Source organism: Lissotriton helveticus, chromosome 12 (assembly GCF_964261635.1).
Source record: "Lissotriton helveticus chromosome 12, aLisHel1.1, whole genome shotgun sequence".
Taxonomy (NCBI): domain Eukaryota; kingdom Metazoa; phylum Chordata; class Amphibia; order Caudata; family Salamandridae; genus Lissotriton; species Lissotriton helveticus.
In genome coordinates this window covers 104,054,890-104,079,728 of record NC_136073.1, presented here as the reverse complement: position 1 = coordinate 104,079,728, position 24,839 = coordinate 104,054,890, and the positions used below count along the sequence as shown (strand labels likewise).

At 44.8% G+C, this 24,839-nt stretch overlaps 1 protein-coding gene across 1 annotated transcript in view; it reads left to right on the top strand.

Moving 5' to 3' along the window:
* Positions 1-24,839, top strand: part of LOC144797964 (extracellular calcium-sensing receptor-like) — a 192,064-nt gene that overhangs the window by 24,204 nt on the left and 143,021 nt on the right. Inside the window, exon 2 of the mRNA XM_078668770.1 lies at positions 2,091-2,382. Coding sequence (XP_078524896.1) covers positions 2,091-2,382 — 292 coding nt within the window. The remainder of the gene's footprint in view (positions 1-2,090; positions 2,383-24,839) is intronic.

Sequence of the window (24,839 nt, the reverse complement as noted above, 5' to 3'; positions counted from 1 at the left end):
CCCCGCAGCCCCCTTGGTGCTGGGTGGGCCCTCAAGCTCCAGGGGGCCTCCTCTGCAAAAGTGGTAGGTGGTGGCCCGGGGAGGGGGCCCCCTCCACGGACTTTGCAGGGGGCCCCCTCAACGTTCGTTACGCCACTGCGGTTGGCTACAGGACAATTCCCTCCAACTCAACGCCAGCAAAACTGAGGTGCTCTTCTATGCGGGGAAAAGGATTTCGTCTCCTTTTCCTGACAATTTCTGGCCCCCTGAAACATCGATTAAGGTTCTTCCAGTTAAAACTGTCCGTAACCTAGGCATCATGCTAGATAACAAGCTGACAATGGAGGCTCAGGTTGCGAAAGCTGTTTTGCCCTGATTAGGTCCTTGCGTAAGATTATGCCACTATTACCCATCCATGCTCGTGCTTTAGTGGCTAGATGTACAATCTTGAGTAGGCTCGACTACTGTAACGCCCTTCTTCTTGAGTCCCCTAGCTTTTTGCTAGATAGACTTCAAAGAATCCAATCAGCAGCTGCTAGAATGGTCTTGGAATGGCCCAGTAGAGCGTCTGCATCTGCAGCTCTGGCCGAACTCCATTGGCTTCCCCTAAGGCAGAGAGTACAATTTAAGTCTCTCTGCCTTGTTTTTAAAGCCCTTCATGGGCTAGGCCCTCGCTCTATGCAATCTAAATTTGCTTGGTACACTCCCACCAGGGTGCTTCACTCTTCGTCTGCCTGGTTGGTTAGAGTACCTAGTTTCAAGAAAGTCAGGGCAGGGGGTAGATCTTTTGGGGTGGCTGTGGCCAAACTTTGGAACAGTTTACCCTGAAGGATCAGACAAGTTGAGGAACTTCTCCCATTCAGAAAACACATGAAAACCTGGCTGTTCCCTAGGGCCTGAGTTCTTTAACACCTTGTGACACCTCTTTTCCACCTTTCATGGAGCCTCAGTGCCAGGATGCCTGCAAGGTGACAGTGCGCTTTAGAAGACTCATAAATAAATAAATAAATTTCTCCTCTTCAAAATGTCCGCCATTCACCAGAATATCACCCTGAAACCACATGATATTCTGATTGCCAGCCAATACCCTCTTCGCGCCACCTCTGAATTATTGTCCACTGATGCGAGTGTGACAAAGGAAGTGGGGTTCAACATATTCCTTGACAATAAGGATAGCTCTTTCTCAATACTGAGAAGAGGATGTATGCACATTGAGATGTAATGATTAAAGGCGTTTGTTATTTGCATAATTTGCATTTGCGCAAAAATGCTTAATTTTGGAAAAATTATGCAACATCATGCACAATTACAGGAAATCTAAAACCGACACATAGCTCTATCTTTTACAGTGAAAGTTGTTCTTGCATCCATTTTGGACACAAATATGCATTGCAGGCTAAAAAAAGTGAAAAAACACGAGCAGCACAAGCATCAGTTGTTGTCATGAACGACACACACATTATGCCAATGTGGCATAATAGCATACTTTTGGGGATTTCATGTAACAAGCACAAAGTAAAATTACCAACATTATGAAGATACATGTGTACAGTTATTCCATGCCTAGTGGTTGTACAAGAGGATTTTTAATGAGCTGAAGCACAACATCAGCAAAGCATTCCTCAGGGCAGCAGGTAGAAAATAATTGACATCAAAAACAATTCTTACAACTTTTTCTAAACATTCTGCATGATATGCAACAATTCTAGAGGAACAAAATATGCAAGTAGAATAATAGAAAAAGATCATAACAACAAGCTTGGGATTATGTTGCCTGTGTTTATTCATGTATAGAAAATGTGTGTAGATGCGTCTCTGTTGAGTGTGCATGTGCACTCCTGCCTGCATATGAGTACGTGAAGGGTTGCACTGCTGCTACATGAGCTATGTCTTTTGTCTCTCTTCACTAATTCCTTGAAATGCTGCTATTTTCATTGTATTTAGGATTTCCCAGCACACCATCCAACTTTAAACTATTTACTACAGGGTGGGCATCTGGCCATCCTTTATCACAAACATATGGTGGAGTGAAGGGGCTGTTAGTAACATGTTTTTGGGCTATATTAAACTAATTACATAAATGGTTCCAAATCTTCCACTGTTTTCTGCAGGTTTTACATGGCAAGTTTGGTTTGGGCTGAAGCCTTGGCTTTCACCATCGAGGAAATAAACCGTGAGCAACTGATCCTGCCAAACATCACCCTTGGATTTGTGATCTTTGACACATGCTTGTCCCTACCCAGGGCTTTGCAGGGTACCATGTGGATACTGACCGGGAAGCCAATTTCCATCCTGAACTATCGATGCCAAAGCTCAGCTCCATTGGCCGCCTTTGTGGGGGATGCAGCGTCAGACCCCACAATTCTCATTGCTAGGCTCTTGGGCATCTACAAATACCCACAGGTAAGTTTAATGATATCTAAAAATAAAGCAAACAATTATCCGAAATAATAGGAATGATTACAAAAATGCAAACTTTGCAAAATTCTCAAGCTTGTCATCCCCACACACTTTCATTTGCTGGAGAAATTTCTGTTTTGATTGTTGGTGATTTGGTAAGACTTTTCATCCTCATTATTCTTCAAAGCTTAACAACTTTATGGTAATTGATGACTTGAAAAAAGCTTTAAAAGTTGGTGAAGACCTGGTCTTCACACCTTTAATGTTGATGAATGCCATGTATGAGTTTCAACAGCCTGCTGATTGTGGAGTCAAATAGCTTTTACAGTACATCCTCTAACAAGCCCTAAATACCTGATACTTTTTTTGAGCTGTGTTTTATAAACAAGGACATTTTTTTGAAAAGTGAGTAACTACTTTTAAAGGACAGAAATATTTCTAAAAACTAAGGGGCTGATTTACAATCCCCCTGCTCCACCACTACGTCACTTTCATGACACCACTGGAGTCAAGCTATCCAGGCTGATGACGGCTGATAGCCAGAAACCGGTCCTTGGATGCTTGATTCCGGTCCAGGAAAGACATGCTTGGTAGTTCAGGCTGGACTGTTCCCATGAAGCACAGGGTCAAGGCTGATTTGCATATGGCCATGTCTGACCTGGGGTGGTGTGGAGTCCAAAAAAACGATGGATTTAGGCCCAGATCTCTGTACTGGGGTGAATGTATGACAATGTTTTGCATTCTGTCCATCACCTGTTGTTTTTGCCTTTGTCGCCCCGAGTGGGTTGGGTATGCTCAGACGTGAATCCCATGCTCTCCACACCACTGGAGTCAAGCTATCCAGGCTGATGACTGCTGATAGCCAGAAACCGGTCCTTGGATGCTTGATTCTGGTCCAGGAAAGACATGGCTTGGCAGTTCGGGCTGGACTGTTCCCATGAGGCACAGGGTCAAGGCTGATTTGCATAAGGCCAAGTCTGACCTGGGGTGGTGTGGAGTGCAAAAAAACCATGGATTTAGGCCCAAATCTCTGTACTGGGGTGAATGTATGACAATGTTCTGCATTCTGTCCATCACCTGTTGTTTTTGCCTTTGTCGCCCCGAGTGGGATGGGTATGCTCAGACGTGAGTCCCTTGCTCACTTTGCCACTGGATTCAAGCAAGCCGGGCTGAAGACGGCTGGAATGCCAGACCTCGGAAGCTTGTTTCCGGTCCAGGGAAGACATGGCTTGGCAGTTCGGGCTGGACTGTTCCCATGAGGCACAGGGTCAGACTGATTTGCATATAGCCATGTCTGAACTGGGGTGGCAGAGTAGGCTAAAGAACGGTGATGGGTCAAACCCAGATCTTTTGACTGGGTGTGAGTGTTTGATTGGTGTATATGTTCCGTCCATCACCACCCCCTTTTGTACCTGCAGTTTGTGTGCCAGCGCAGGGGAAGCACAGAGATGCGACATATTCTTGTAAATATATCGCATCTCTGTGCTTTCCAAACTAACGCAGCACGGCGGAGCAAAATGACTTGCTGCACCGTGCTGCGTTACTTTGTTGTAAATATGCCCCTGGTTTCTTTTAAGCACATTCCGGGCAGGCATTGCTTTATTTGACAACCAGAGACAAAGTACAGCTGCCCCAATGGGATGTTTTTTATAGCTCCAGTCAGCACATTGTTCTGATTATTTTTACGTCTTCTGAATGTCATCTCAAACTGTTTTAAAATAAGTCCCCACCCACACATCAAATTTTTTTTGACCAACTTTCTTGGGAATTGTACCTTACCTACTATTCTCACCCAATTTAATTGTCAGGATTATTTTTAAAACTTGAAATCAAAATTGATCTCAATTGTGTTTCCCTAAATGTAAATGATTGGTCACAGGTGATTCAATATTGTTTGTATGTATCTTGTTTTTAATGTTCTCCAAAACGTACTTTGATTTTCCTTTCATTTATCTCAACATATAGTAAGCCAAGGAAGAATCTACCATACATTAAAAGTGGTGGCTCATCTAACAACATTTACCAATTTTCTGCTTCTCCAGAGTGTGGCAGTAACACTATGGGCCCGATTAGGATGGCGGACGGACCAGCGTCCGTCCGCCACCCCCAAGGTGGAGGGACCGTCCGCAGGGGCTGCGGCGTTCCCTCCCTCTGAATTAGGATGTGACCACCACCCTGGTGGTCACATCCCCTATATTTAACATTGCGGCGGATGCTGCTTCAAGCAGCACCCGCCGCAAGGTTAAATGTGCATGTTTTCCTTTGCATGCACGAATCGGCAGGCACCGCGTGGTGCCTGCCGCTTCGTGCATGCAAAGGAAGGGGGGTACCTTAGGTACCCCCCCATGTGCACCTCCCACCCCCCAACACCCATGGGGGCCCGCAACAGGCCCCCATACTCAGACTCCACATGCTTTTCTACGGCGGAAAACCCGCTGTGGAAAAGCATGTCTCCACCGGCATCCTAATATGGCTGGCGGTGTCTGATAGACACCGCCACCATATTAGAGCTGAATCCGTATCCTCCGGGCCGGCGGGGGATTCCGCCGGCCCGGAGGATGCGGATTCCCCGCGATCCTAATCGGGCCCTTAGTTGGCTTTCAAGATGTCACAACAATTTATACAGGTCATACATGGAAACATACAAGTGTTACCGGTAGTCAAACTTTGAAGAGTTTACTTTTTGTAACACGTGAGATATCACAAATGTATTTTTGAGATTTGTACTTTGCTGGTAAGTAAAGTTAGGATAACATTTCAAGCTTTTCTTCAATTCAATGACTGAATTGATCAAGTTCCAGAGTTTCAATATGTTTTGCTTTTTTATTTGTATGCTCTTAGTTTAACCTTTTAAATGAAAATAGTATCCTCTCCTTTTGTTTTTTCTTTCATCTAAAACGCTTATCATAATAGTAACTGTCATTTCATGCATGCTCTATTAGCAATAAAAATTGGATATACTTGTTCTTACTTGTAAAGAGTGTTTTCTTGCTTTTTCATATTTCTCCACGTCTAATATAATCCTTTTTATCTACCTATCTCTGTGAGGTATAGGAATTAGCATAATAAAACAAAACTTTTCTTTTGCTAAATTCAGAGAGGTGGACTTTTAAAAAAAAGAAAAAAACATTTTTTATTGTATGCTTCCAAACAGTGACAGAAAACAAAGTACATTTGTTATACAGTGGCATCAAAGTTAAGGCATTGTTACACACAATATTATTCACAACAGCACATCATACACATAGGAACCAGCAATTCAATCCCTGTGTCTCCATGGCCCTTAGGTATCAGCGTAATAACAGCAAGTCCAGTATCAATAGAGTAATAACAGTTCCAACCTTCAGCGCAGGTTTCGAGGTGGACTGTATTTGATTTTATCTGTATTTATTTATGTAATATTTGAAAAGTTTTATATAGCACAGAGCATAGTTACAAGTTGCTGGCGCGTAGTTACATGAGCTAAAAACATATACATAAGGGAAAAAGTAGGCAAGGGGCGAGATTTAGGGGAGAGAGGAAAGGAGCATGGGAGGTAGACAAAGAATGAAAAGAGGGAAAGAGGTGGGGGGGTGAAAGAAACACAACCGGGAGAGGAGGAAAAAACAGTGTCCGACATTCGGAGTGCTGTGATCCCAGTGGAAATGGTGTCATTCCCACTCCTCCACTGTGCGTGGCTCCCTTTATGCTGTGGACTCTCTCAGAGGGGTCTTTGAGACTCCTGGGCATAAATACTGGATCCTTCCCCAACAAAGGGAGAGGGAGTGCTTTCGCAAGGGGCGCCATTCCCACACCACCACTGTGTGTGGCTCCCTTCATGCTGTGGTCTCTCTCAGAGGGGTCTCTGAGACTCCAGGGGATAAATGCTGGATCCCACTCCAACAAGGGGAGAAAGGAGTGCTTTGGTAAAGTGCACACACCATGGTGGTAACTTTAGGGATAAGGGTGTAATGTGTTGTAAAATAGTTTTAGAATGGAGGGGACAGTTCCAAAGTCTGCAGTATTGTGAGCAACCCCTCATTCCTGCCAGTCTGTAACCAACCCTAAATGCCTACCCCGGGATTGAAACACAAAGGGGAGTAGAAGCCTTTGTTAACTTAGATGGGCAGGCTTCCCGCCCCACTTTAAATGAACACCTAACACCTGGACTGATATCATCGATGAATTCGGATCAAGCACCTTCACAAGCAAGCCACTGTATGTTATGCAACATCAGGTCTCTGCCAAAACATTCAATTGGAGTCTGGGACCTTGTGGCTTTAGCCCGCCCTGAGCTAGGCTTTTTTACTGAAATGTGGCTGAAACCCCACTCGGTCCCTGCTATAACTCTAGGTATACCAGAGGGATATAAAATGCTTAGACTAGATAGGCCCATAAAAACCAGGGGGGGGGGCTCGCAATTGCATATAGAGATGGTATTAACATCTCTGTTTTAGACCTGCAAAGCGATGCGACGGTAGAGATGTTGGTCTTTAGGATAGACTTGCCCCTGCAGGAGAGCTGGAAAGAGGCACTAATCTACTGCCCCCCAGGACCTCTACTGGACTTCTCCCTACAACTGGTGGAATCTCTAGCTCCTCACATGAATGGGGGAAATCATTTCTTATTATTAGGAGATTTCAATGTCCATAGCGAATGCCACTCCAACCCAGATGTTTCGACTCTTCTGGCGGATCTATTTCTCCTAGGTTTGTTGAGGGACCGACTCATATGGCTGGCCATACATTGCACATCTTATTTTCTAACTCCTCTAAGATCAAGTACAAACCCCCTCAGCAACTCACCTGGTCAGATCATTCAGTTATTGAATTCAATATCCAGCACATTACTAATCCCAAAATTCCTAATCAAGCTGTACCGTATCTACGAAGGCAGTGGCAGAAGGTGTCAGCAGAAAACTTCCAAAGTATATTTATAAAGCCCCAATACTCGTCCTCTGACCACATTGAGAAAGCACTGTCGAAATTCAATTTGGCAGTCATAACAGCCATTGACCATATTGCGCCGCAAAAATCCTTTCTGAGTCAATCTAATCGCCCGCAAGCCACCTGGTTCACACCCCTCTTGCGAAGTCAGAAACAAATATGCAGGAAACTGGAAAGAGCATGGTGCTCCTCACACAATGAGGTGGATATGGATAAGTACTGTGTCTCCCTGACCAGCTACCATAAAATATAAAGGTAGCTCGTAAAACATACATAATGTCTCAGTTAACCCAGGCTGGTAACACCTCAAAAACTTTGTATCAAATTCTTCATTCCCTCACCAATCCTAAGGCATGTGAAAGCTTGGAGATTCCCTCCCAAAAACTGTGTGATGACATCGCCCTATTCTTTGCCCAAAAGATTGAACTCATCTACGGTAAAATCACAACAGCTGGTATTCCATCGCAGATTCCTATGGCTTTGGACAATCTGGAAACTGCGAATCAGAAAATATTAGAGTTTTTTCCCTCTATCACCTTAGTAGAGGTTGAAACTCTGATCCACAGGATAAAATCAGGATCCCCTACGGATCTTATTGCAGCCAAAATCATTCCATCTTTGGATAATCAGCTCTCCCTCGTGGTGCAATCTCTAATCAATCTCTCTCTCTTAGAGGTCCATGTTCCACCGGAATAGAAGGTTGCCTGGGTTAGACCCATCCGCAAGATATCTAATATTCCGTGGACTGACCTCTCTAACCTCCGTCCCATCTCACTTCTTCCTTTCTGGAGCAAGATAATGGAGAAACATGTGAACACTCATCTTTACAACTATGTCGAACTGACTGGATGTTTAGATCATTCCCAGTCCGGTTTTAGGCCCAAATACAGCACCAAATCTGCATTACTTACAGAAACAGATAACAACAGAATGACCCTAGATAAGGGCCATTATATGATTTGGTTCTGTTGGACCTATGCACGGTGTTTGACACAGTTTCCTATAGTGTCTTGCTCAGAAGATTAGAGGAAGTTGGGTTAGGAGATTCAGCCCTATCCTGGATGGAAAGTTTCTTGTCAGATCGCTCTCAGATTGTTAATCGGGGCCCGTATCAGTCGGCTCTGGGGAATATGACCAAGGGAGTACCTCAGGGCACATGTTTGAGCCCAACTCTTTTTAACAGCTATTTTGCTCCCTTGGCCAACCTCATGAGGACTTATGGGTTTATCCCCATATCATATGCCGGCGATACCCCGCTTCTCTGCCCATTCAATACATTTTTGTCCTCGGTGCAATTGGCCTTCTCTAATGTGATGAGAGCTATATCGCATTGGATGCGGAATAATTTCCTCCGGTGCAATGTAGGAAAGACTGAGATCATGCTTTTTGGAGAGGTTCCCCTCCTGTGGAGTCCAGATTGGTGGCCAATGGACCTGGATACCTTTCCCTCTCCCAAGCTCAGAGTCAAAAACCTGGGGATTCACTTAGACCGTGACCTTAGCCTGAAAGAACAGGTTACCCAAACAGCTGGTTCCTGCTTTAATGTAATCGGTCTGTTATGTCGAGTCTTCCCCTTACTTCCAGATTCTGCCCGTAAAACCTTAGTCCAGGTGATATTTTAAGTCACCTGGACTACTGCAACGGTCTGCTGATTTCAGTGAGTGATGCCTTGCTCTGCAGACTGCAGGTGGTGCAGAACACGGCGGCACAACTGGTCCTTAATGTTCCACCTCGGACCCTGTCCCTTCCCCTTCTTGTGAAATTACACTGGCTCCCCATCAGTCAACGGATTAAATTCAAAACATGTTGCATCATTCATAAGGCTCTGGTTAATCTGGGCCCTTCCAACCTCGCCGAAATATGTTTGCCTTATGTACCCCCCAGATCCCTACGCTCAGGTGCTAAACACCTTTTGGTGGTACCTCGAGTGAAAAGGGCCAGATTAGGAGGTAGAGCTCTCTCATATCTTGGGCCCCACCTATGGAATGAGCTTCCGCTCCCCTTAAGAACATTTGCAGTTCAGGAAGATGCTTAAGACCTTCCTGTTTGGTACCTGCTGATCCTATTGGAATATGTTGCCTCTCTTCACAGTTCTGCTTAAGCACAGAGATACCCCTTCGGGGGTCGATTCTAGTGCTATACAAACAAATGTTCTTTGTGGAATATTAACATGAAGTAATTTCTTTCACAATCAGTTGGTCTGAAGTTATTTATGTACCGATATGTTGGTGAAGTACCTCAATTCTGCTAAGACAACAGCAAATGAATACGTCCAAGAATTTGTTGTCCTTTATAACACAAGCTAAGGGATGTGTAACTCATCACAGCAATGACCCAGTGACAGAGTTTTTCCTTCCCTCCAGTATTGCCCTGGGAACTCTGTCAATCACCAGCAACGAATGTATATGTAGATTTGATGAAACCAGCACCTCTCTCTTCTACAAGCACCACTTCTTTTGACCCTTTTACCACAATGTAAGGACCTTCGCCTCCTAGATGGAAGCACAAGCTGCAGGAAGGGAGTGGTCTGGTGTGAAAGAGAAGAAATGATGATCAACTTTCCTTGAGTGACAATATGGGAGACCCTCCCCCCTCTGGAAAATGCTGTTATGAGGGGGAAGTCAGAAGAGGTTTGAGGCGGAGAAGCTAGGTCTTAATCTGCTACTACTGATGATAGCGCCTAGATATACCCCAGCCTCAAAAGGAACAATGCATTTGCTTTGCCATCTGGCATGATGAGGCAGTTAATGTTGTCTGGGTTGCAAAGCCATAGAAAAACCTTAAAACTCCTAAATAATGTTGGTGAAACTGAGTTTCATAGGGATGCCACTCCAAAAGTGTGAGCTGTAGCCCTACTATTCTAGAAGGATTCCAAGGTGTACCTGGCCTTTTACCAGAATAGCAGTTCTCTGTCACAGGGCATGTCTATTTGCATATCCTGGACATCCCATGAAAAGGCAGTTAAATGCATGCACGCATGTCACCACAGCATGACAGATGTCCACCAAATGAAAGACACAATTCAGCATCTATTTTGTCACTTCCAAGCCATCACTCCCAAGGGCAGAGAATGCCTTCTTCATGTGTTCTGGCAGGTTAAGTATTTTGCGTTTCAACTGTAAGGCATGTGCATAGATGTCTAAAGGGCACCTGTTAGGCCTCTAGACCTAGTGAATCCATTTGCTGTCTCACTCCAGATGATGGCTGATTGGTCTCAGAGCTGGAAATGGCTGGAAAACCAATTACGTATATTAGCTATGCTGTAGATTTTCCAGAAAGTGCATAAGGCTGTGCACTGGTGACTGTACCTATGTGAACTTTTAAAGGGTCATAAATTCTGCCTACTGCTGGCTCACGTTACTTTGCTCATGGATGCATCCTCACTGGGCTCGGCATTTATCTGGGCAATATGATGCGGCTGGACTTTTGGATCATGTCAGGGAAGCACCTTCACATGCACGTGTTTGAGTTGCATGTGGAACCTGAAAAGGGCGGTGAAGGTTCATGTACCCTGTGTGGGAATACGAATAACCAGAGGAAGTGGTTACAGTGACAGGGAATCTTCCCAATAGCAGGTTGCTTACCAGGGTCCATCAATATGAGGGCAGATGCTGTCCGTGACCTCTCAGTTGAAGACCAAGAGTTGAAGGTACACCCTGAAATGACAGAGGCAATGCACTACAAATTGACGTTTTCATTTTAAAATCTCTTCGCCATGGCTCATTACATAAATTGTTCTCGGTTTTGTGCCATGCACTTCTGTCCGAACTGTTACCTAGAGGATACCTTTAAGTTCAATTGATATTAGGGCCTGTAGTTTTTCTTCTTCTGAAACTGGTTCTGTCCAGCAGATGTGTGGGAAGATACAGCATAGGTGATTCTAGGCCCTCCAATCTAGGTGAGGTGGATCTGCTATGCCACAATATTTGCACTCAGCTTTTGCCTGCTTTTTCTTCTCCCTTAGACAGTGGATCAGTTCATATAGTAGGATGATCACGTCCACTACAGTATTCCCCAAATGTACGTTTTAGCATGAAATCCATTCCGTTCGCGAAATTTGTGGATTTTGGGCAATTTCGCAGTCCGCGAATCCTGTGAATTTGCCCAAAAATCCGTAAATTCGCAAGCTGGTGGATTTTTTTACTTGGTTGCGATTGAAAAATACAATATCGCGCGCGCGGCGTTGACTTGCCGTGATTCTGTGTTCGCCGAGTTGTTTTTCTCCTGGTTTGCGTGTGCTGCGCCATTTTGGATCTTGCTGCGTGATCGCGCAAGAGTTTTTCGACCGCGATTACGTAATCGTGGCCCGCCATCTTGCACAGCGAGAGTTTGACAACGCGAGTACGTGATAAGGGCCCACGATCACAATTGCGAAAATGTAGATGCGGCGCGCAGCTGACTTCCGGTTGGACATTTGAACAGCTCGCTTTCCCGAACTTGCAAACATTGCAATTCTGCAGAAGAAATCCACCGCAGGCAGCATAAACCTTCTGAAAATGTTGATTTTGATCAGAATAACTCCTCAGATTGACATTTGGCTGCACTTTTTGGTGCATGGAGTCCATTTTTGGGGGGGGTGGGAGGAAGGAAGTGCCCCAGAGTCTCCAACTTCCTGTTCCTGTCCAGCAGGCTCCTCCCAGTGCTTTGTCCATGTCCTGGTCACTTTCGATTTGGATCTGGAGCTGGAAGGATTACTTTTTGTGGCTGCGTCTGGATATTTGTATTTGAGGACTTTTTGGACTTTGGAGTTTGGATCACTTTTGGATTTGAGATTTTACAAGTTGGTGTTGTTTGTTTGTTTGGCAAGGGTCCTAAGGAGTTACAATATTAACACAAGATAACAATATAGACCACAATCAGTACTATATTTTTCGACGCCCAGCCGGGCGAGGAATAGTTTATTCAGGAATAACACAGAATTTCAATGACCTGGAGAGGGTCAATTATGAACATCAAGATGGGGTACAATCCTGTACCTATCCCAAGGAGGTAGAAAATCCAAAAGGATCAAGAGAGGTAGAAGGAAGGAAAGAGGTTTTGCAGGCAAGAAAAGAATAGTTTGGAGCCAAAGAGTGGCTTGCGATTTCAAATGAGCATTACTGCAAAACACACTCAACAGTGTAAACAATAGGATATATACATAAGTTATATGTTACACTGTTTTAAAGCGTCAACGTTTCGATCCCTAAAGGCTCTTAATGAAACTGGATCATCATCAGGACAATTTAAGATCACTGCCTGTTTTACAATGCGAACGCCTGTAAAGGAAAGGAGGGAAAATAGAGAACACAAGGTAAGGCATCCGCCTGAAATAATAAGGTTTAAAAACATTCAACAGGGTAACTATAAAAGTTTTAGGCCTTTCACTATTAACACTCACGAGAAGTGAACCGAAGGTGAGTTGAAGTGTTGATATCGTGTTTGTTTACACATTAGTGAAAGAACAGTGAAAAAAACAGTGAAAAAAACGGCGCGGTGACTTAGTGACAAGTTTGTCATTCATTCGTGATATAGTGCTTTAACGATGTGGGTAGTGATATCATGGTTACGCACAAATTGTAGTGCGTGTGATGGTAGTTCTTCCATGATTCCGATCCAATCAACTTAAAGTCGCCGGGTTGGGTATAGATGGAGTGTGGTGATAGTGAGAGTGGGTGAGGGGCAGGGGTGGGCTTAAGCCTGCCTGTGGGCAGTCAACAAGCCGTTAATTTCCGTGGGTTCGGGAAATTACCTTCACGGGTCCTGGGTCAAGGGCGTGATGGCATGCTGGTTCCTTGTTGGGGAAAGTGTAGAATTCAATTCTCTTTCCGGCTCTTGGGGCTGATTGCTGTGTGGTAAAAGATTTTTACCTATTAGCAGAATATTTATGCTAGGGCGCCGAAATCGACGAGTGAAGGTTGAGGCTTACCTGGCTACAATTTGAGCAGCCGTGGTAGGGAAGTAAAACGCAAGGGTTTCTTCCAGTTTGATGGAGTAAGTTGTCTCCTTTATTTGGTCCGCAGGCTGAATGCTGGATGATAAAAATAATGATAATTAAAACTGAGACCGGCTCTGTCTTGTGGGGCAGGAATGGAGTGCGAGCTAAATTGGGGAGTAAGCTTACCTTACTTCTCGGTGGAAGCGGCGGTGGGTAGGGCGGGGAAACACAATGGTCTTCTCCGCCTTCGTTGGCAGCGCGAATCCGCTGTGCGGGGATGCCTCGTGAGGACTAAAGATAAAGGAAGGACTGAATAGGACTTCCTGCTAATTGGAGGCCATATTGGAGAGGAAGTTGGCTTTGCCGGTATGCAACTGGAGTGTTGCGGTTGCCATGTTGTGGTGGGCATGGGTAGTGATTAAAAGTGATTAAAAGGGGTGACTTATAGTGCAGATTTGGCACATACCCGTGGGAAGTGAAGGCCGTCTGTGCTCCTCATTTATACACATTAGGTTAGACAGTAGATTAAAACCACAATATATGATTTACATATTCAGTTTTCAAAATTTCAGTCTTTCAAGGTTATTTCCAGATTATACGAGTCACAGCCAAATGTGCATCAATGGGCAATCAGAGTAATGATGTCCAATCCTCCGTGCGATTTAACCCGTTACGAATAGAGTCCAGCAATATTATGCACTTCAGCTCTTCTTTGTTCAGGAGACTGGACATGCTTCCCCCTCTCTGGGGAAGTTTCAATGCCTTTAGTACAGTCCATCGAATGTCGTCCTCATCATGATGGGTCGCCAAGAAGTGTTCCACCAAAGGGGCATTTGGCGTCTGACATCGAATGCGGCTCCGATGTTGGGAGATGCGGGTCTTGATTTTTTGTGATGTTTGCCCAACATAGTTTTTGTTGCACGGACATTGGATAAGATAAATTACGTTGCTTGTATTGCAGTTTGTGAGTGTTTTACATTTAAAGGTGACATTGTTAAACACAAAACTTTTTCCTTCCAGTGTTAAATTACAAACTGTACAACCACCACATTTGACATGTCCAACTATGGGGGACAGACCCCTTACTGACTCGAGAGTGGAAGAATGGATAGGACTGGGAAGTGCTGCGCGAACCAGGTGGTCCTTTAAATTCTTGCTCTTTTTGAATGCAAAGAGGGGACGTTCGATGTCTAAAGTCCCTGCATTAATTACTGGCCAATGTCTTAGGATCATTTTTCTCAAGTTATTGGAAATAGGGGAGAAAGTGGTCACACAGGCTATTCTGTCCATACTTTTCTTTGGGTTAGGGATAAGGAGCGTCTCACGTGGACGGTACCAAGCCCTTTTAAGGGCGTTTTTCACTATTTTCCTTGGATAACCCCTGTCTTTTAGTTTATTTGCCAGGGTGGTGCTTTCTCGAAAATAATCATCCCTATGGGAGCAGTTTCGCCTAATTCGTAGGAATTGGGAAAATGGCAAAGAGTCCCTCAATGCCCTCGGGTGATTACTGGAGTATTCTAACAAGGTGTTTCTCTCAGTGGGCTTTCTATAAAGTTTAGTTAGCAACTCGCTGTCCTGATGAAAAATTGTCAGGTCCAAGAAATTTATGGAGTTCTTGTCAGATGTTGAGGTGAAATGGAGTCCCAGACAGTTATTATTCATCCAGTGTAAGAAGTGGCGCAGTACACTGGTGTCTAATCTCCATATCATGAAGATGTCATCAATGTACCTGCGCCACATGATGACACCAGAGAAGAAGGGATTGGAGGGTTGTAGAATTACCTGTCTTTCTATTTCATCCATAAACAATATGGCCAGGTTAGGGGCAAAAATTGCGCCCATGGAGCAACCCTTGATTTGTTGATAGAAGTCGCTTTGAAATGTGAAGAAATTCCTAGTCAGGCAGAGTTCCAATAACTTGCAGATAAACGATGTTGGAATGGCATGTGGACGTGGACGGCTATCTAGAGTTCTTTGTATGACAAGTAAAGCTGCTGTTTGTGGAATATTTGTATACAGAGACTCCACGTCCATGGTGCACAGGGTATCGGTTAGGGGATTGAAGGGATGGTGCTCGATCAGGTTGATCATGGACATGGAGTCACGTACATAGCAGAGTGTAGGGGGGACAAAATCTTTTATAAAAAAGTCAACAAATGCCCCCAGGGGTTCCAATATTGAACCACATGCCGAGACAATCGGACGGCCTGGAGGAGTGCTAAGATTTTTATGAATCTTCGGTAAAGTGTATATTACCGGGGTTCTAGGACTTTTCACGTTTAGGTAGTTGAATTCTTTTTTGGTCAGAAAACCGTCCGATACTGCCTCAGCTGTTATTTTACGTATCAGTTCCTGAATGGCCTTGGTTGGGTTAGATGCAAGCCTAAGATAATGGTCTGTATTGTCTAACTGTCTTTGAATTTCAGCTTTGTAAGAACCAAGCTCCTGTATGACGATGCCACCCCCTTTATCTGCACTTTTGATCACGATTGAGTCATTGTTTTTCAAAGATCAAATGGCCTCTTTTTCTTTGAGTGTAATATTGTATGGTATAAACTTCTTTTTTTGTTTCAAATTTGAGAGATCTTTAAGCACTAGTTTCTCAAATGTAGTTACCTCTGGCGGTATTAGACTCGCAGATGGTAAAAAGGTTGAGGGAGGGCGGAAGGGAGTTTGTGCATTTAATTCCGGGGAAGGGTGAATTTGGAAAAATGCCTTTGAGCGTACCCGTCTGAAAAATCTTAATAGTTCGGTGTGTAGCTCCATGAAGTTAGGTGCCACAGTGGGAACAAAAGTGAGGCCTTTTTTCAGGAGGGAAAGTTCATCTTGAGCCAGCAAGTGAGTGGAGAGATTGAAAATGGGAATGGTGTCTATTGCGGAGGCAGTTTGTGTTACCATTGGTAATAGTTGTCCTGGTCCTCCGTTCCCCTGGAGGGTTGACCCATCTCTGGGGCTTTTTGACACGCCCTCGTTGTGGCGGTTCTTGCTGGCCTCTCGGTAAAAAAGAATTCGAATTTTGATGTGCTCCACCCCGTCTTGATGTACTAGATCCTTCGCCGGCGTCCGAATTATCAGACGACTCAGCAGAGGTGTCGGAGAAACCTACCAAGTTTTGTCTCCTGTTAAATCTCCCCCACGGTCTATTTTGTCGGGGGTTGTTGTATGCCTTAGTCGTGTAAAAATCCTTTTGTAAGTAAGGATAAGTTGTCTCAGTGTTGTAGGACTTTATATCCTTTTTGACTTTATTTGATTTTTTATTTTGCTCAATTCTGTAGAAATCTGCAACGGTTTTATCTACCTGTTCTATGAGTTTTTTGCTGTCAGCGGTATTGTCAGAATCCTCAAGCTGTTTTAGAATTTCAGCAATTTCTATCTCTAGTGATTTTAAAGTTTCAGAAGCTGTATCAATGCCTAATGCCAACCAATGGCGGGAACAGGTTGTCCCTATGTAGCTAAAGCCTGATATATATTTCGGGTTATCTGTGAAGATACCCGGTATATTCCGAACTTGGAGGCCCAGGGGGATTACCTCAGCTTTAAGGTAATCGGTTAGCATCAGTATCATTAACTGTAGGCGGACTTGTTTTTTCCTCAGTTTTTCTAATTGTTCCAGAATTGAAGTATTAGCTTGGTTAGGGATGTCTGCATTGTCTGAAAGCAGCGAGGGTCCTGAACAGAGTTGCTTAAGATAATCATCTGTGTATAATGGGGCCAGATTTGACATAGTTAGCCTGTTAGAAAAAGGAAGAAAAGGGGAGGGGAGTTCCCCGTGTGGGATGAGTATAAGAACAGTGGGGTATAGATGTACTAGGTACTAGGGGACCCAAACCCATTAGTTAAACTAGTACATCTATACCCCACTGTTCTTATACTCATCCCACACGGGGAACTCCCCTCCCCTTTTCTTCCTTTTTCTAACAGGCTAACTATGTCAAATCTGGCCCCATTATACACAGATGATTATCTTAAGCAACTCTGTTCAGGACCCTCGCTGCTTTCAGACAATGCAGACATCCCTAACCAAGCTAATACTTCAATTCCGGAACAATTAGAAAAACTGAGGAAAAAACAAGTCCACCTACAGTTAATGATACTGATGCTAACCGATTACCTTAAAGCTGAGGTAATCCCCCTGGGCCTCCAAGTTCGGAATATACCGGGTATCTTCACAGATAACCCGAAATATATATCAGGCTTTAGCTACATAGGGACAACCTGTTCCTGCCATTGGTTGGCATTAGGCATTGATACAGCTTCGGAAACTTTAAAATCACTAGAGATAGAAATTGCTGAAATTCTAAAACAGCTTGAGGATTCTGACAATACCGCTGACAGCAAAAAACTCATAGAACAGGTAGATAAAACCGTTGCAGATTTCTACAGAATTGAGCAAAATAAAAAATCAAATAAAGTCAAAAAGGATATAAAGTCCTACAACACTGAGACAACTTATCCTTACTTACAAAAGGATTTTTACACGACTAAGGCATACAACAACCCCCGACAAAATAGACCGTGGGGGAGATTTAACAGGAGACAAAACTTGGTAGGTTTCTCCGACACCTCTGCTGAGTCGTCTGATAATTCGGACGCCGGCAAAGGATCTAGTACATCAAGAGGGGGTGGAGCACATCAAAATTCGAATTCTTTTTTACCGAGAGGCCAGCAAGAACCGCCACAACGAGGGCGTGTCAAAAAGCCCCAGAGATGGGTCAACCCTCCAGGGGAACGGAGGACCAGGAACAACTATTACCAATGGTAACACAAACTGCCTCCGCAATAGACACCATTCCCATTTTCAATCTCTCCACTCACTTGCTGGCTCAAGATGAACTTTCCCTCCTGAAAAAAGGCCTCACTTTTGTTCCCACTGTGGCACCTAACTTCATGGAGCTACACACCGAACTATTAAGATTTTTCAGACGGGTACGCTTAAAGGCATTTTTCCAAATTCACCCTTCCCCGGAATTAAATGCACAAACTCCCTTCCGCCCTCCCTCAACCTTTTTACCATCTGCGAGTCTAATACCGCCAGAGGTAACTACATTTGAGAAACTAGTGCTTAAAGATCTCTCAAATTTGAAACAACAAAAGAAGTTTATACCATACAATATTACACTCAAAGAAAAAGAGGCCATTTGGTCTTTTAAAAACAATGACTCAATCGTGATCAAAAGTGCAGATAAAGGGGGTGGCATCGTCATACAGGAGCTTGGTTCTTACAAAGCTGAAATTCAAAGACAGTTAGACAATACAGACCATTATCTTAGGCTCGCATCTAACCCAACCAAGGCCATTCAGGAACTGATACGTAAAATAACAGCTGAGGCAGTATCGGACAGTTTTCTGACCAAAAAAGAATTCAACTTCCTAAACGTGAAAAGTCCTAGAACCCCGGTAATATACACTTTACCGAAGATTCATAAAAATCTTAGCACTCCTCCAGGCTGTCCGATTGTCTCGGCATGTGGTTCAATATTGGAACCCCTGGGGGCATTTGTTGACTTTTTTATAAAAGATTTTGTCCCCCCTACACTCTGCTATGTACGTGACTCCATGTCCATGATCAACCTGATCGAGCACCATCCCTTCAATCCCCTAACCGATACCCTGTGCACCATGGACGTGGAGTCTCTGTATACAAATATTCCACAAACAGCAGCTTTACTTGTCATACAAAGAACTCTAGATAGCCGTCCACGTCCACATGCCATTCCAACATCGTTTATCTGCAAGTTATTGGAACTCTGCCTGACTAGGAATTTCTTCACATTTCAAGGCGACTTCTATCAACAAATCAAGGGTTGCTCCATGGGCGCAATTTTTGCCCCTAACCTGGCCATATTGTTTATGGATGAAATAGAAAGACAGGTAATTCTACAACCCTCCAATCCCTTCTTCTCTGGTGTCATCATGTGGCGCAGGTACATTGATGACATCTTCATGATATGGAGATTAGACACCAGTGTACTGCGCCACTTCTTACACTGGATGAATAATAACTGTCTGGGACTCCATTTCACCTCAACATCTAACAAGAACTCCATAAATTTCTTGGACCTGACAATTTTTCATCAGGACAGCGAGTTGCTAACTAAACTTTATAGAAAGCCCACTGAGAGAAACACCTTGTTAGAACACTCCAGTAATCACCCGAGGGCATTGAGGGACTCTTTGCCATTTTCCCAATTCCTACGAATTAGGCGAAACTGCTCCCATAGGGATGATTATTTTCGAGAAAGCACCACCCTGGCAAATAAACTAAAAGACAGGGGTTATCCAAGGAAAATAGTGAAAAACGCCCTTAAAGGGGCTTGGTACCGTCCACGTGAGACGCTCCTTATCCCTAACCCAAAGAAAAGTATGGACAGAATAGCCTGTGTGACCACTTTCTCCCCTATTTCCAATAACTTGAGAAAAATGATCCTAAGACATTGGCCAGTAATTAATGCAGGGACTTTAGACATCGAACGTCCCCTCTTTGCATTCAAAAAGAGCAAGAATTTAAAGGACCACCTGGTTCGCGCAGCACTTCCCAGTCCTATCCATTCTTCCACTCTTGAGTCAGCATGGGGTCTGTCCCCCATAGTTGGACATGTCAAATGTGGTGGTTGTACAGTTTGTAATTTAACACTGGAAGGAAAAAGTTTTGTGTTTAACAATGTCACCTTTAAATGTAAAACACTCACAAACTGCAATACAAGCAACGTAATTTATCTTATCCAATGTCCGTGCAACAAAAACTATGTTGGGCAAACATCACAAAAAATCAAGACCCGCATCTCCCAACATCGGAGCCGCATTCGATGTCAGACGCCAAATGCCCCTTTGGTGGAACACTTCTTGGCGACCCATCATGATGAGGACGACATTTGATGGACTGTACTAAAGGCATTGAAACTTCCCCAGAGAGGGGGAAGCATGTCCAGTCTCCTGAACAAAGAAGAGCTGAAGTGCATAATATTGCTGGACTCTATTCGTAACGGGTTAAATCGCACAGAGGATTGGACATCATTACTCTGATTGCTCATTGATGCACATTTGGCTGTGACTCGTATAATCTGGAAATAACCTTGAAAGACTGAAATTTTGAAAACTGAATATGTAAATCATATATTGTGGTTTTAATCTACTGTCTAACCTAATGTGTATAAATGACGAGCACAGACGGCCTTCACTTCCCACGGGTATGTGCCAAATCTGCACTATAAGTCACCCCTTTAAATCACTTTTAATCACTACCCATGCCCACCACAACATGGCAACCGCAACACTCCAGTTGCATACCGGCAAAGCCAACTTCCTCTCCAATATGGCCGCCAATTAGCAGGAAGTCCTATTCAGTCCTTCCTTTATCTTTAGTCCTCAGGAGGCATCCCTGCATAGCGGATTCGCGCTGCCAACGAAGGCGGAGAAGACCATTGTGTTTCCCCGCCCTACCCACCGCCGCTTCCACCGAGAAGTAAGGTAAGCTTACTCCCCAATTTAGCTCGCACTCCATTCCTGCCCCACAAGACAGAGCCGGTCTCAGTTTTAATTATCATTATTTTTATCATCCAGCATTCAGCCTGCGGACCAAATAAAGGAGACAACTTACTCCATCAAACTGGAAGAAACCCTTGCGTTTTACTTCCATACCACGGCTGCTCAAATTGTAGCCAGGTAAGCCTCAACCTTCACTCGTCGATTTCGGCGCCCTAGCATAAATATTCTGCTAATAGGTAAAAATCTTTTACCACACAGCAATCAGCCCCAAGAGCCGGAAAGAGAATTGAATTCTACACTTTCCCCAACAAGGAACCAGCATGCCATCACGCCCTTGACCCAGGACCCGTGAAGGTAATTTCCCGAACCCCCGGAAACTAACGGCTTGTTGACTGCCCACAGGCAGGCTTAAGCCCACCCCTGCCCCTCACCCACTCTCACTATCACCACACTCCATCTATACCCAACCCGGCGACTTTAAGTTGATTGGATCGGAATCATGGAAGAACTACCATCACACGCACTACAATTTGTGCGTAACCATGATATCACTACCCACATCGTTAAAGCACTATATCACGAATGAATGACAAACTTGTCACTAAGTCACCGCGCCGTTTTTTTCAGTTTTTTTCACTGTTCTTTCACTAATGTGTAAACAAACACAATATCAACACTTCAACTCACCTTCGGTTCACTTCTCGTGAGTGTTAATAGTGAATGGCCTAAAACTTTTATAGTTACCCTGTTGAATGTTTTTAAACCTTATTATTTCAGGCGGATGCCTTACCTTGTGTTCTCTATTTTCCCTCCTTTCCTTTACAGGCGTTCGCATTGTAAAACAGGCAGTGATCTTAAATTGTCCTGATGATGATCCCGTTTCATTAAGAGCCTTTAGGGATCGAAACGTTGACGCTTTAAAACAGTGTAACATATAACTTATGTATATATCCTATTGTTTACACTGTTGAGTGTGTCTTGCAGTAATGCTCATTTGAAATCGCAAGCCACTCTTTGGCTCCAAACTATTCTTTTCTTGCCTGCAAAACCTCTTTCCTTCCTTCTACCTCTCTTGATCCTTTTGGATTTTCTACCTCCTTGGGATAGGTACAGGATTGTACCCCATCTTGATGTTCATAATTGACCCTCTCCAGGTCATTGAAATTCTGTGTTATTCCTGAATAAACTATTCCTCGCCCGGCTGGGCGTCGAAAAATATAGTACTGATTGTGGTCTATATTGTTAACTTGTGTTAATATTGTAACTCCTTAGGACCCTTGTTTTTCTATAATAATTAATTGAACCCATGGTCCGAAGGCCCCATTCGGGTTTCCTTGTGTTCCAAAATGTTTGTTTGTTTGGGGCATTGCAGTTGCTGCAACTACAATTTTAAAAATTTTCACAACTTTAAAAAAATTATATTGTGGGTAGCCACAGTATCCAGTAGGCCCAGGGTTAGTCATGGGTGCATGATACAACTGTTTCTGTGAGTTTTTTTAAACTTAAATCTTATTTATGTCATGGAATTTTAGCTCACTGTTATATGTGATTTTTTTATTTTATTTTGGGGTACCTGTAAAGCCTCACTAGCCAGTAGGCCCTGGGGTAATGAGTGGTGCATGTACCAAGTCTTTCTGTGGGGTGTCTTGAATTTAAACATCATTGAGGGCATGGATGGCATTGGATTGTGGTGATTTTTGTGTGTTTTTCGACTTTTTAGGGTGGTATTGAGGCCTGGCCATGTGGGTGTGGGCCATTTTGAGGCCTGGTCCAGGCAGGGCCTGGCCATGTGGTGGGGGTCAAGGGGCCATTTTGAAGCCAGGCGGTGTGCTCAGGCCTGCACCCAGTTTGCCTTGCTTTCAACCATTATGGCCAGGGATACTCAGTGATCCATGGACCTAGTCTTTCTGTGGGGTGTCTTGAATTTAAACATCATTGAGGGCATGGATGGCATTGAATTCTGGTGATTTTTGTGTGTTTTATGACTTTTGGGGTGGTGTTGGGGCCTGACCATGTGGGTGGGGGCCATTTTGAGGCCTGGTCAAGGCAGGGCCTGGCCATGTGGGTGGGGGTCAAGGGGCCATTTTGAAGCCAGGCAGTGTGCTCAGGCCTGCACCTAGTTTGCCTTGCTTTCAACCATTATGCCCAGGGGTAGTGAGTGGCGCATGTACCAAGTCTTAATGTGGGGTGTCTTGAATTTAAACATCATTGAGGGCATGGATGGCATTGGATTGTGGAGATTTTTGTGTGTTTTTTGACTTTTTGAGGTGGTGTTGGGGCCTGGCCATGTGGGTGGGGTCCATTTTGAGGCCTGGTCCAGGCAGGGCCTGGCCATGTGGGTCGAGGTCAAGGGGCCATTTTGAAGCCAGGCAGTGTGCTCAGGCCTGCACCCAGTTTGCCTTGCTTTCATCCATTATGCCCAGGGGTACTCAGTGGTCCATGGACCTAGTCTTTCTGTGGGGTGTCTTGAATTTAAACATCATTGAGGGCATGGATGGCATTGGATTGTGGTGCTTTTTGTGTGTTTTTCGACTTTTTGGGATGGTGTTGGGGCCTGACAATGTGGGTGGGGGCCATTTTGAGGCCTGGTCCAGTTAGGACCTGGCCATGTGGGTGGGGGTCAAGGGGCCATTTTGATGCCCGGCAATGTGCTCAGGCCTGCACCCAGTTTGCCTTGCTTTCATCCATTATGCCCAGGGGTACTCAGTGGTCCATGGACCTAGTCTTTCTGTGGGGTATCTTGAATTTAAACATCATTGAGGGCATGCATGGCATTGGATTGTGGTGATTTTTGTGTGTTTTCTGACTTTTGGGATGTTTAACTGATGTTCCTCTGGCTTCCTTTGCTTTTAGGTGCATAAGAGAACCACCAGTGCCAGGAAGAAGTCCTGCAGCGGGGTGTGCAGCACAACATCACCTGACTTCACGTGTGGCCACAGACAACTCTGCAACTCGTGCAACTGCGGCCTGCTGTTCTGACATCTGAAGAAGATGGGCCCAAAGAAAGGTGGCCGTAGCGCCTCTACGAAACAAGTTGCCACTGCCACTGCCAGTAAGAAGGAGCAGAAGAAGCAAGTGGCACCACCTACCAAGGAAACTGGTGTGCCCACAGACACCTTTTTTGGGAAAAGAAAAATCTACGCCTGCAGCAGCAGCGGTGTCCGCCGGGGACCAAGCTGGGAGCAGCACCTCCGCTTCATTGGGCTCAGTGCCACCACGCCGAGTTAGGTCCAAGCACATGAGTGTTGCAGAGGCAGCCACTTTAATTGTTCAATCACCATCGACCAGTGATGTTGGCTCATCGCAAGAAAGTAGCATCCAATCAACGCCGGGTGTAACTCAGCTGACGAGTGTTCAACAACCACTGCCACAACGACAACCACAGGTGCAACTAGTACAAGCGCAAGTACATGGGCAAGGAGAGGCGCAAGTACATGGGCAAGGAGGGGCGCAAGTACATGCGCAAGGAGACACGCAAGTACATGCGCAAGGAGAGGCGCAAGTGGAGGCGCAAGTAGAGGCGCAAGGAGAGGCACATGGAGAGGCGCATGGAGAGGGGCATCGAGAGGCATTTGGAGAGGCGCAACTAGAGGCGCATGGAGCGGCACAACTGCCCACAATGCTTGTTCCTCCAGAAGTTGGGGTACATCAGGAAATCGAGATTGAAGCGGATGTATCATCTGAGGAAGCCACTCCTCCTGAACGTGATCCATTGTATTCCAGATCCCCAGCAAGAAAAAGGTCAAGGAGGGCTACTACAAGTTCTTCTTCAAGCACCCTTCCTTCTGATGATCTTGATGTTGATTGGAACCCACCAATGCAGTCTGAGAGTGAGGCACGCCATGAGCTGACAAAGGTAGCTAAGCCTAAAAGGAAGGTTCCCGCAAGGCTTCGACTTATGGGTGATGACGACGAACAAGAAGCGTTGTATTCTGCTGCTGATGAACAGTCTGACGACGACCCAGTCATCACAGTCGTCACTCCAGCCCCAGCGGGCATGCAGCAAGACGTTGTGACCCTATCCCGAAATGCTGCTGAGCGGGATGTGGGCAGCATGGCACTGGTACCACCACCAATGCAGTTAACAACTACACCTACACGACCTACAGATTGCATACTTTCTCGTCAGAATG